General features: G+C 32.5%; 1 protein-coding gene across 1 annotated transcript; it reads right to left on the bottom strand.

Annotated features, from left to right (window-relative positions):
• Positions 1-1,074: 1,074 nt before the first annotated feature.
• LOC120086993 (conserved oligomeric Golgi complex component-related / COG complex component-like protein) lies at positions 1,075-6,653 on the bottom strand. The gene is made up of 12 exons (XM_039043836.2): positions 6,153-6,653; positions 5,816-5,968; positions 5,158-5,306; positions 4,644-4,721; positions 4,457-4,550; positions 4,299-4,373; positions 3,885-4,181; positions 2,642-2,709; positions 2,489-2,543; positions 2,216-2,354; positions 1,695-1,879; positions 1,075-1,604 (listed from the first exon to the last, which is right to left on the bottom strand). The coding sequence occupies exons 1-12, from the start codon at positions 6,276-6,278 to the stop codon at positions 1,311-1,313; spliced, it is 1,713 nt and encodes a 570-aa protein (XP_038899764.1). The 5' UTR covers positions 6,279-6,653; the 3' UTR covers positions 1,075-1,310.
• Between the last annotated feature and the right edge of the window lie 7,203 nt (positions 6,654-13,856).

The following is a 13,856-nucleotide window of genomic DNA, read 5'->3' as shown; positions in this document are numbered from 1 at the left end:
ATTTTTACAAATAGTTTGAAAATAATAATATTTTCCTAAATAGTTTCTAAAAAGACAATATCCTTTTAATTTTCCCGGATCAAAATGCACCGCGTTGTTGAGAATTTTTCAAATAAATGTATGCTAAAAGCGATTTTGAAAACTCCTCGAGTACATAAATAATGAAGGATAATTATTTTAAATGATAAAATTATCAAAAATATTTTCAAATATAGTAAAATGTAACTGTCTAGATATTCTATCAGTGTCAAATTGAATCATTTTTTATATTGAAAAATAGCCCAAAAATCAATTTAATATTTAATTATACATTTTTCAGTGTATTTTGTATATCATCAAAATTAATTTTAATTATTAAAAGTATATTTCATATTATTTTGAAATTGACAAAAGTGAGTTTTGATCCTTTTAAAATTACTGTCAAATACACTTAATGAATTGTTCAAGGAAATAAAGTTCTATAAATTCGCTTATCCAAAAAAAAAAAAGGAAAAAAAAAAAAGACTGCCTCAGAAAAATTAACAATTTAGATGGCAAAGCAAAGGTTCTACATAAATAGAGTCTAAAAATTATAGGATGACAATGTCGAATCTCCTAGTAGATTTTTAAAAAGTAATTAAAAAAAAAAAAGACCATTAGACACATCCAGTTGTATTAATTTTTATCGTAAATTTTTAATTTAATTAAATCACACCATAAACTGAGATGAGGATTGCAATATTAACTTTAAAATTTTAAGTATTGTAACTTTAACCCCTAATAAGTTCCACACTAAAATCATTAAAGAAAAATTATCTAATGCATTTAATAAATTATAAAACATAGTTGGGATATGAAATCTATACCATTTATTAATTTAAGAGAAAAAGATGATGTTAAAGTTATTTTAATTTTTCGAGAAAAAGAATATTTATTATTACCTTAATTATTAGATAGTTTGCATGTTACTGGTCAAAAAGAATATATCTTAACTGACATCAAATATGTATTATTAATGTCGAGAACCAAAGTTGGTATTAAAGAGGAAAAAAAAAAAACATTTTGACCAAATAAAGCACTTCTACGATGCGTCAATGATCAAACACTTATTTCCAGTTTATCCTTTTGGAAATAAAATATTTTCATTAATGAACTCTACCTGTTCCTATATCATACACAGAATGTAACTGTAAGTAACTTTTGCTGAAAATTTGGTGCGCATCAGTCACTCATTCTAGAGAATAATTACAAACGAAGGTTTAAAAGAATAGACCCAAAAAAGAAACAAGAAAAAAATGGAGGGCTACAAAATCAAGTATAGTTTGTTGAATTTAATTGCTTTGCTCTGCTCCACCTTCGCTATGTTTTTCATTACCGTGCTGCAAGGAGGGGCTTTTCTGGTCCTTGTCAGCATCTGATGTAGCTCCATTTTCCAGCGCAGGCATTTCGCCATTCTCTGTAACGCTTTTCTCTTCGGCATTACTAACGGTTTTCGGTAGTTCTCTTGAGGAAGAGACAGTCAATAGCCGACTAATGCCATCGTATAAATTCTTTGCATCCAATATAATCGTCGCCCCGCCAGGATAACAGCGGCCAAAACAAGTGGCACAATGTGGATAAGCAACCTGCAGAAGATGGTTCAAAATGAGCTTGAGATTCTTTTAGAAGAGAAATTTCAGAAGGCATTGGCAAAACTGAAAAAACTGAAACAGCACCTCTATGAATGCCCGGCAAAGCTGGAGGAAAAGTCCAGATTCGTTATCTTTTAGCATGCGAGTTGTGTTGTATCTCAATAAAGAGTCAGAAACAGCCTGCAATCCTTTTATTAATTCCTGAGCTATTATATGTTTCAAACTCAAAGGGGCACAATGGCGAAGTTCGTTCATAGCTGCCGATACACCTAATACCACCAAAAGAAAATGTCATTAACGGATCTATCGTATTGCAACAGCATAACCCTAAAGTACGAATTTCTTACTTCGATCTCACAGGTTGAACTATGGTCAGGCAAGGTACTTGTATCAAGCTATGCAGTACACTATTAGTTACTATTCAAAACAATATAAAAAGCAAGCAAACCACAATGTTCTTTCAGCTTCGAATCTATCAAAAGCAGAACAAAGTTGCACTATTCCCTCTTTTGTCTTCTTTTTAGTTCAACGTGACTACTTGACAAGTTTTCTGGGAAAAACTCGAAAAACCATTTCACAGTATATGAAGCAAATATCTAACATACCATTCACAAAAACAGCAAGAGGTGGATGTTCCATCAAATACGAAGGTGGAGTAACGTCTTCCTGATTTTCCTCGCCAATGGTACTTGCCGGAAAGCCAACAGCTGGTAGTGGGACCCAACGATGGGAATCCAGAACTAACTGCATAGGCAATAAACAGGGTTAGTCAGTCACGAGTCATGACAGTGATATTGATTGCAGCCCAATCAATATCGCTGGCATTTTTTATAAAAATTGAATTCGGTCAAGAATAAAAGCATGCTTCAGATGGTTACCTGAAAATTATCAACTGCATTCCCCATATTTTTTGAAAATAAATTGAGAACCGCCCTGCAGTAATTAAGTTAAATGATTATAAAGAAATAAAAATAATGTCATTAACATTGAGTTTGACAAACACGAAACCAAAAATAATATAAGTGCCTTACTCTTCAAAAAGTGGAGGAAGCAAACCACGAAAATCCATTCCCACCCAGCCAAGCCCCATAGCACAGTACTGCAAAATGACAATAAATAATCAAAAATCAATTAAGCAGCTGGAATTCCAAGTCATTTTGTTACATTGAAATCTTTTCCGAATGAATAACTAAAATTTTAATCAGAAAAAATGAAATAATACAAACGAACATAGAACATAACAATGGAGCAATCATCACTCAAAGTTTTCGGAGTTCTCTTGTTATATTGATATAAAGCCGAGCATGTTGAGGATATCTTGTCTTTAGTTTGGTTAAATGCCTCAGTTTGAGCATCTAAGTTTTCTACCCTTGAGGATGTTTCCAGTTTTTAACTATCATGGATTAGTCTAGTGGTAAATAGGGGGCACAACCTTGATAAAGGGTTAAGAGGTCATGGGTTCAATCATCGTAGTCACCTACCTCGGATTTAATATCCTACGAGTTTCCTTGACATCCAAATGTTGTAAGGTCAGACGAGTTATCCCGTGAAATTTGTTGAGGTGTGCGTAAGTTGGTCCGGACATTCACGGATATCAAAGAAAAAAAGTATTTTTCCAGTCTTTGAAATTTTTTCTTTGTTCTTTGTGGTCTACTTGTACAGTGATGTTAGTTTCGTTCTATCTTTAGATCTCCTTCCCGTGTGCTTTTCATCCCAATGTAAAAATTTCACACCCCCCCCCCCCCAAAAAAAAACAAAAAAAATTAGCATTCATTGACAATTGGTGTTTCCAATTATTATAACTTACAATTAACTATAGTGTTACTATTTTCAAATCCCTTTTTATTACAATGTTTACTATTTCCTACCCATCCTCTCTTTTTATCTTTATTACAATATTTACTATTTCCTACCCAAACTAAAATAGGTTATACCCCAAACGCGGACTATTATAACCTATATACTATTACAACTCACAAGCTATAATAACCAACTTAGTGTCTCAAACATCCCCTTAGAAATTAGACTTTCAACCATAGAAATTCATATATATAGGATGAGATTTTCAAAAATTAAGACAATCACTATAAAACTCATCATATAAGATAATTTTGAAACTTTGAGGCCATTATTTTGGTAGCTTCAGAATTAGGCTTTCAAGTATCACCACCGAGGACAACTTTGAACCGCAATCTGTTGAAAGATTACCAGAACCAGAAGTCGATAATTATTCCATAAATTAATCAAATATTGGGCAGAAGGGATTCGTCTTACCATGCATTGTTCCAATATATTTGATAGAGATCCACCTTCCGTTATTTTTGGGAGCATTATTTTGAGCGTCTTCAGATGAGAAGTTATCTGATGCATGGACCAACTAAAAAGAAGCCCACTATCATAATTTTCTTCACTTCCAGATGTATCATCAGCAAATATAGCTCGATATTGGTTAACAACATCAAAAAGATGTGTCCTGTGACAATTGATCATTCCTTTCAAATATTCATAAGCATTTCTCTGGTCAAGATCTTCGAGAATTCCAGTAAGCCATGCCTCTCGGCATCTTAAAAACTGAAAGAAGGTAAGTGGAATCCCATATAATTAACTTCGACAAAAATTGTTACTGTTAACTTCTTATAAGTTTTCAATATGAGAATAGATAAAGTGCAATTAGATTTAGACTTTTACCTGTAAACGCATTTCATATTCACTAAACACCCCAATTCGACGTAAATATCCAATGATGCGGAGACATTCTGGTAACTGCAGTTTTTAAACATTATTATAATACTGATAGCATGCTTTTCATGACATGTGCTAGCATAATCATAATTCATGAAGAATACCTGAATATTTGAGCGAAGTTTTTGGAGAAGTTGAGAAAGAAGAGACTGGGTGGTTCGCCTGACTTCTGCCACCAGTGCTTGAATAACTGGTATTCTATGGGAACAATCAGAATCTAGTTAAGATGTTTGTTACAACATTAGCTTCCAAACAGAAAATCACTTTGTGAGTAATAGGAGAAAAACTTGCTTAGGGTGCATGGTTGAAAGTTTTGCAACAAATGCTTCCAAGTCAAGAGCTTCATCGTAATTTCCATTTCTTACACACCTGCAGAAGATATTGGATCACCAGGAACCTTTTACAATCTTCTAAAAATATTAGACCAAAATAATATGTAACAGAAATGAAATTCATGCTATCATTAATTCCTAAAGCAAGCTCGTGCTTCAAATTTACAAAACATGCTCTTCTTCATTGTAATTACAACAATAATCTTTCATGTCTAGAGCAGTTAACTAAAGAAAATTACAACGGAGCTGGAAGCACACTAATCCATGTCTAGTGGGTGTCAAACCAAAATCAGCTCTATAAAGAGCTAAAAACAGAATTTCTCTGGAACATATTTTCTGGAACAAACCATTTTGAAGTACTCTACATATTCATATATTCAATAAGATAGCACAAACAAATCAATTTAATCTGATCACAATTTTTTGCATGGGGTAAGATTTTCCGTGCATAGGTTAATCATTCAAATACGTACGTGTCCATAAGCTGAGGAATTTCAAGTAAATCAAGCAGAGTACTGTGATTTGTTAGCAATATCTGGTTCATCTTCCTCTTCTCTAGAATCTGTTCGGCAGATTCAATAAACTCTGTGCAACCCGATGTCAAATTTGGAATCTCAGATATCTATAACAGAGGAAATTATATCTCAATATCAAATATTGTCAAACATGTAAATGTAAGAACAGTATGATATGTTGATTTCACTGCCTCGTCATAATAGTTATCATCCTACTGCTAAAAATAATGAGAATGTGGTAGTAAACTAACACAATTATAATCATAGTAATAACAACGATTGTAATATCGACATTAGTAATTATAAAACAGAGATAAGAAGAGGAACATCAGAGAGATGATCTCTAAACAGATAAAACAACCAAACAAACGAACGACCAAAGTGATTTCACTCTGTATACTAACTATCAAGCCAAGGAACTTAAAATTGATCGAAACATTTGATTGACATGCAAAGTCCAATGCAGAAATTGATTAATTTCCACCCAGTTAATGGTCACGTGACAATAATCATCTGAACATCTATCGGCATAAAGTACAGCTTTCCTTGGTATTAAGATCTCAAATTACGAACACATGCAAGCAAGTGAAGGGAAGGTAAGAGGATTTGGAATTACCAGAGATTCAAGATGCTTATCAATGGAAGATACTTCTTCTCGAATTGCAAGCAGCGCATCGGCGGCGGCAATGAAAGCTCGGTAGTTGCCGACTGCCACCTCTTGTATTTGCCTCCGAATTCGCTCCGCATCCACCTGAAGAAGCTCCGGTTCCTATACAAAACGAGATATGTCACTAATTACAGAGTAGACACTTAGGCACTTCCTTTCAACTTCAAACTAATCGATAGAATAGTCAAAACAAAATCAAGAACATTGTAATCTCTGAACTAGATTGCATTAAACCACTCCATTTCCCAGTGCAACACACAACAGGTGAGATAGATTCACAAATTACCTTGTTTAGACGATCGAGAGTGAAAGAAAGGAGCTCCGACACGTATGGCTGCTGCGCGGCGGAGGCGAGTGGAAGGAGTGTGGAAGCCGTCGACGATGCGAGCTCATCTGCATTCTCGATCTCCATTTTCCGGACTTCCGTATTGAGTGGTACGACAGCCCGGATCTAGAAATTTGTGTTCGGAAAATCAGGTAGAGTCACAGATCTGCCGGCGAGCCGATGAGCTCCGTCGCCGCTCGTTAACGAAACCGGTTATCGTTTGACCATTTGGATCTGAAATGACTTCGGTTTTTTGCACGACTGAGAGGAGGCACACTTTTCCCAAAATTTTCTTTGTTCTTTGAGGGGTATTATGGTCTATAGAATTCCTTATAGTGCTAAACTTACAAAATAAGTGCAATTTTATGAGTGCAGAACTAGTTAAGCAAACAATTGCAAAATTGATTTCAATTTTTCCCGTATTAAGCTAGAAAAATAGATGTTATTTAGGAGGTGTTTGATAAATGGGTATGAGTTATTGAGTTGGGTGGGTATTTATTACCCATATTTGTTAAGCACATAAAGAAAACCTATGAGTTATTAAAACTTTTTTTACCCACTCAAAACTCTCCATTTTTATCCCCTCAAAACTAGGATTTTTTTATATTAATATGATCATTTTCAAAACTTATTAGGGAAATAAGGTTGTTTTGAAACTTATTAGAGAAATATTGTTGTTTTGCTAGAAATCGAGGGTTGAGGATTCAAAGTTGAGAACTCGACATACAAAGAAAAACTTGGAAACAATATGTATAAAGGGTTGTCAAAGATTGAAGTTTCGACATACATAAGTATCGAAAAGAACATATATTTTGTGATTTTTTTTTGGAAACGGCTACATGTTCGATCGGTTCATATTATTTTTGTGATCTTAGGAAAAATATTACTGTACTACATCACATTCTCACTATCATAATCAAATGAAAGGTAATTATCCTATGTACAATTTCAATTCAAAATATACTATCCATATTATATAAAACTAAACTGTTTGATATGTGAAACAATAAAGTTAAGTTATCAAGATTCAATATATATACATACAATATACCAATTAGTAATTGAGATAATTACCTTCAATATATATACATACAATATACAATATACCAATTAATTGAGCAACAATATGAAATATATTTTATTGGTATGTTTTACCGATTGAAGAGAATTATAATTATTACAGTTTTTGAAAAGAATATATGAAAAATAATCTATTATGTTTTACAAATTGAGAAAAAAATTGAGATTGTCCAGTTTATGTCATAAATGATTTGAGAAAATATGTGTATATTTGAAAATTAATCAACAATAGCAAAGCATAAAACTAAAAAATAAAAGAATGAAATAAAAAACAAACCGAAAAAAATAGAACTAATCTCATTCACAAAAAAATTGCATCAGATCCCCAACTCAACTCAACTCAACTCTGCACAACAAACACAGACAATAATTATCAACTCAACTCAACTCTGTAAACAAACACAAATATTTTAACTTTTCAGATAATTTAATTCTTCAGATAATAATTACCAACTCAACTCAACTCTCTACTTTTATCACACACCCTTAGAGTGAAATTTTCAAATTTTTTTTCATAGAGTTAGATCCAAATCTCTAATCATGATTAAATTCCATACTTTAATCAAATAAAAGATCATAATTTAAATTTTAATCTCTTAATCATGTTTGAAAGTTATTTAGTTTTTATTTTTTAGTTGTGTTTATTTCCTCTCAACTTTTTAAATGAAAAATCATCTTTTTAGTTATTAAAATTTGATTTTATGCTTTAAAAACGTAGGTAGAGAGTAAGTAATAAGGCAAAAAAATCGTGGAAGGGATATAGTTATTAACTTAATTTTTAAAAACAGAAAAGCCGACCGAATAGTTACCAAAAAATACTTTAGTTTATTATTTCTTGTTTTAAGAGTCACATTTCAATAAAGAAAAAAACCACTTTTCTATATATTTTCACAACACATTGTTTGGATGATTTAATTTATCTACTAAAGTTTTGCAAAAAGATGATTAAACTATCATATACGAATGTTCAGTTACTAACTTATTATAACATTAAGTATACGGACTAAATCGTTGCATTTTTTTCTTTTAAGTTCAATGTAGAGGTGAGAGGTTCGTCGAACCTCTGTTCTCAAAGTTGATAGCATATATTACATATTATTTTAGTTGAGTTGTACTCACTTCAACTTGCAAAGTGAACTTACAAACAAATTTATTGATTTTTTTTTTTTGAGAAATATCTTCAAAAAATTGAATTGGGATGAGAGATTAAATCCAAGTTTTTGTTTGCTTATTTATTTTTTTCTCGCTCTTTTGAAAAATAAATTAGATAAATTTTAATCCTAAACTTTCGATTTTATCCATTTGACCCAAATTTCTCACAGCATTCAAATTGGGCTAGTTGACACACTAATTTTAACATTTAATGATGTTAAAATTTTACAAAATCACTAATTTACTAAAATAAAGTTTGAGAGATTAAATTTGCTTAATGCCCACAATCAACTATCAAATAATTCCACCAAAATTTACAATTTCTTATTAAAAAGTAGCTCTAGTGTTTTTTTGTCCGGGAGATATATTCGCATAACATTACTTCTCCAATAAATTATCGAAAGAGAATTTATCATAAGCTACAAATTACAGCAAATCTAAAGTATACTTTACAAAACGACTTATATAAACCCTTAATTAGGTATGGTTTGACTAAGGTTATATATATATATATATATATATATATTTGTATGCTTTTAGGAGAAACTAATAAAATTATAATTTATCCACTATTAGGTAAACTAGATTGTATATATATATTAAATGATTTACATCAAAGTGATTTTAGTTCAAATCGCATTCCTTTCATATTTTCAAATCTCAAATTTCCATTTAATTAGGGTTAACGACGACTTATCATTAATATAAGCTTAATTATTATTTTTTAGACTGATAACATTTAGAAGTGAGATATTTAAACGGTTGGCCTACTCATCAAAGATACATGTCAAATTGACAAGCTTATTTAATTATTAAAAAAGAAATAAAAATTTATCACGTATTTCTCATAATAACCACTTATACAAATTCAAGATATTTATACGACTTTCTCACATTTTCAAAAAGTTCATCCGTCTCTCAAATTATTATTTTTTTTCTTCAAATAATATGAGTGAACAATTAATACTAACGTCTAACACATGTTACATGTCAGTTGTGGTAGATTTAAACAAAGACATGATTGAAAAGAAAACATTAATTTTTACAAACTATTCATCAAATTCTCAAAAACTAACCCTTCAACGACAACAATCCGTCAGGTTATTGTCAGCACCATTAGAAAACAAAATGAAGCAAACACACAAACAACACAACGAACTTAGAAACATAAGAGAATGAACCCGAATTTGAGCTGTAGAAATAGTAGTAAGGGTAAGAATAATCCCGAGGCCCCACCGTCTGAGGCATCTCACCGGAAGGTCGTGAGCCCAAAATATAATTCGCAGCCGGTGGCGGCGGACCCCATAAGTAATACGATGGAGTTGCCGGCGGCGCCATATACCCACCATACAAAACTGGCGGAGGCGGGATGTAAGAGTGCGGAGGAGAAGGCGTCGTACAAACCACCGGACATGTGGCGCAGTCGCTGATGCACAGCTGTCCGGTGGAAGGGACAGCCATTTGGGCCTCGGATGACGCTGAAAATAAAGCCAATGCGACGATCCAAAGCACCAAAGAGCCAAGAATTTGCCTTGTTCCCAGAAACGGCGTCATTTTGCTATGACACATCGAGAAATTGCTGAAGAGAAAAGAAAATGGTGTGTTGGAAGAACTGAGTTAAAAGACGTGCCGGTCGGTCCTTCAATGATGTGGGCATGTGAAATGATTATGCAAAAAGGGCTTTTCTTCTACTTTTATGGGGTACGTTCTGTTATTCTTTTCGGTGGAGATTATTTATGGTAAAATCAATTGTCATCTACTATATTCAAAGAAAAGTACCTCCATTTTTATTCAATTAATATTAAAAATATACCATTCTTTTAATTTATGTCAAACCATTATTATGAGATTGTTACGTTGTAGTCATTTCATTCAATAATTATATTTTTAACGATAAAAGAAAAATTTTACTTATTTATTGAAAATTGAAAGATCCTTTATAATGATGTGATATTGCCTACCATAAATTTTTTAGAAAAAGATATCTTCCACAACCCCGCAAGAGAAAACATAAACTAAAAAAAAACAATAAAATTTTGAAATGGAAGATTTGGCGTGAAAAAACTCTAAATTAGAGAAAAAATCATAGATCAGAATCATACATAAATGTTTTTCCAACAATGGTACTCTCTCGAAGTATTCTACTACTCACACAACTGAACTAGTATATCAAGCTTAAAATATTTTATATTGGGATGATTTGAAATTAAAGATATAAACTCTTTTTACGTCGTTTTGTGGTAAAAAGAAAAAAGAAAAGAAAATTTTATTGGGAGTCAGAATTGCAGAGAGGTGGAGTAAGTGGGCCAGAAACATATTTGAAATTGGATCCTAATTGCAATTGAAGTCAAATATTGGGGTGAATGGGAAGGGCAGGAATCGGAAGTATTGGCAAAGTTTAGAATCAATCAAAACTTGGTTCTTTTGCAATACCTTTCTCCAGACATAATCCACCTTTTATGGGGATTGTGGGCCAATCTCTTTAGAATTCATTCATGTTATTGGAAAATTTACTTTCTTGTTCCATTCTGCCCTTTCTTTTTCTTTTCTTTCCCCTCCACAATTGGCCCTATGATTTCGCTTGCTATTGCTCTGATGCAGACCCCAATGCGTTACTAATGCTCAATCATTATTGCTATTTTTTACCTTTTTACTTTAGTCCTTAGTTGGTTTTAATTTGTGGTTAATAAAGAGATTGTAATCCATTTCAAATTGGCTATTGACAAGACGCTATGCAAAACAGTGGGTAATTTCTAGGTAACTTACCAACTTTTTCTCCTTTTAGAGTGGTTATGAAACCAACTCATGAGTAACTGAATTACAATTGCGATTGACATGGAAAAATCGATTAATTGAACCACAATGTTGCAATTCACGATGATTGAACTTCATTAGTATATTTTGCTTTTCATGTTAAGAGATTCCAAATGATAAGAAAACATGTTTTTGCCATCCAAAGGAAAGTTGATCTCTCCATTAAGAGCTTTAGAAATAAGCTTTCATCAAGTTCAACTCATTAAACCAAGCTTTTATGACTTCCAAAGCCATAATTAGTATAATCATTATAGAATCACAAACAATAGAACCTAGATCCACATCATCATTAATAAAAGACATCAACATTCACCTTGAAGGAGCCTGGGGAAGGAAGAGGCTGGCTACTAGTGTCGTAAATAAAGCTTAGAGAAGTATTTGATTTAGCAAAAGAATACGTTGAATGTATAGTGATCGATTCATGATCCAAAGATTATCCAACGGGCATGATTAAAAAAAAAATGTAGTAGAAGTATTGTCGAAAACGACGTGTTGATTAATATCTCACCAATCCTAAAAAAAAAAAAAAAAGCAAACATTGAATAGCACATATCAAAGAGATAAAGACTAGGTGCCAAAGAAACCGAACTTATTTACATATCTTACATAACTACAAAACCAAAATGATACTTCCATAAGTCAGGATAATCATCCAAGAGGACTACAACATGACATTAATAATAAAATCAAGCCAATAAGGAGGATCCTGCTACCACACTCCCCAAGAATATTAGAGGTAGCCCAACAAGTTTATGAGCAACCACATTAATAGATGTAGGAATATGCTTAAAACCCTTAATACGAATTTTAATCGTCCACACTCCATTTTCCTCTAAAAGCACACATTGAGGAGAAGAAACTAAGCCACGAGAATTAATAACTTTCACCAAAATTTGGGAATCAAACTCATCTATCATTCTTAACTTAAACAACAATGTCATTGCTTCTGCGGACAAAACATCCAACTTGCAACTCACAAACTTTGACATTGCCATAATCATCTACCCATAAAATATGTTAGGATTTATGTCTTAAATCTCGTAGTAAATAAATTTTTGTAAACAAATTATTAATAAATAAAGTATTATTATTTTTCAAATAAGTGTTATTTATTAATTACATAACTCAAATCCAATAAACTAATATCCAAAGTTATTTAATATAACTTGAACAGTATATAGTTGACATACAAGTAAATTATGTTCAAGTAATAACCTAAAAGGTTTATACTATATGGATAAGGTTGGGTGTTTTATCATAGTAACACTACGGATACGACCCACCTTGTAAATGTTACAAATGTTGTAAGTATTACAAATGATTTGATCCAAATCGTTGATGTCAAGACATGCAAGTGGGGTATCCTATACAATAAGTTTGTATAAGACCATACCAGGAAATATATAATCTCTCTTTATAACACGTTAAATAAAAAGATTAGTATTTCAAATGATAACCATATAACTCAATTTTAATTCTAAATGAGTTATGATCTCTTACTCATGGGAGTCATTCTTTAATTTGTATAAATGAGAGTGGTCTTAGTTGCTAACTCACCATGCCTACCATTTTGGGTACAATACCGAGTGAGGAGCTGGAAACATAGCTTCATAAGATGGAATCCATTCCTTCTTAACTTATGAAATGAGAGATCAAAAGTAGAATTGGGCAGAGGCAAGAAAGCTCTTTTGCCTTAAAGAGAGAAGACAATGGGGTGAGCTCGTTCAAAATGAGAAGACGTTTCGTCTTTTGCGCTTAAAAAGGGATGATTTAAGCAATGACAAAGGCATGCGACCTTGAATGGTGTCGGGCTTAACGAACTTTGACTTCTCTTCTTTGACTTTTATCTGACCCGAGGGAAAGACTGAATCTTCTTACACTGGGACCGTTCATCCGGATCTGCCCAATGGTGTACTATAGAATTCCCTATCTTGGGGTTCGGACTGGAAATCCAATCAATTAGATCATTCAAGGAAGGCAAGACTCACTTCTTTGATGTCAAATTCTGTAAGTAGATAGGTTGTTCCCTTAAGTATTGACTCCAAGATTTTAACAATGAGGTCTCACTCTCTCACTGACCGAGAGGGACTATTTATGGTTGGACCATAATAAGAATTGTTTATTATGAGATCGGCGGTACTTAAGAATCAAGAGATAATTACGAGGGTGAAATGGTAATTTGACCCAATTGTAATTGTGAACAACTTGTGAAGAATTGACTTATGTAAAATGGTTAAATCAGTGGACACAGAGAATAATAGAGAAGGAAAAGTGGTAGTGTCTTGTTCGTGGTTTTACATTCGTGCTGTGAAATTCATCAAGACCAAGAGAAATTCAGAAGACTGTTCATTAAAGTTTAATTTCTTTTCAATGTAATTTTCTTTTCCATATCACGCTTAATCTATTTTCTTTTAATTCTAAAAAAAATTATTTTCTCCCAAATTCAAAGATAAAAGTGATAAAACGCTTACATTTGGATCCAATCTCTTCACAAAATCCTTAACAAGTGCTTCCAATCTTGTTCCTTTTGATGCCAAATTGCACGAAGCATAAGTTGTGGATAGTTTAATTATGATACATTGTAAAAATAAAAAAAGATTTGGTGCTGCCAAACTATCT

Source organism: Benincasa hispida, chromosome 9 (genome assembly GCF_027475165.1).
Source record: "Benincasa hispida cultivar pf3 chromosome 9, pf3_genome.v1.1, whole genome shotgun sequence".
In the NCBI taxonomy this organism is placed as follows: domain Eukaryota; kingdom Viridiplantae; phylum Streptophyta; class Magnoliopsida; order Cucurbitales; family Cucurbitaceae; genus Benincasa; species Benincasa hispida.
Note: the sequence above shows the minus strand (reverse complement) of the source record. Positions and strands in the feature narration are given on the sequence as shown.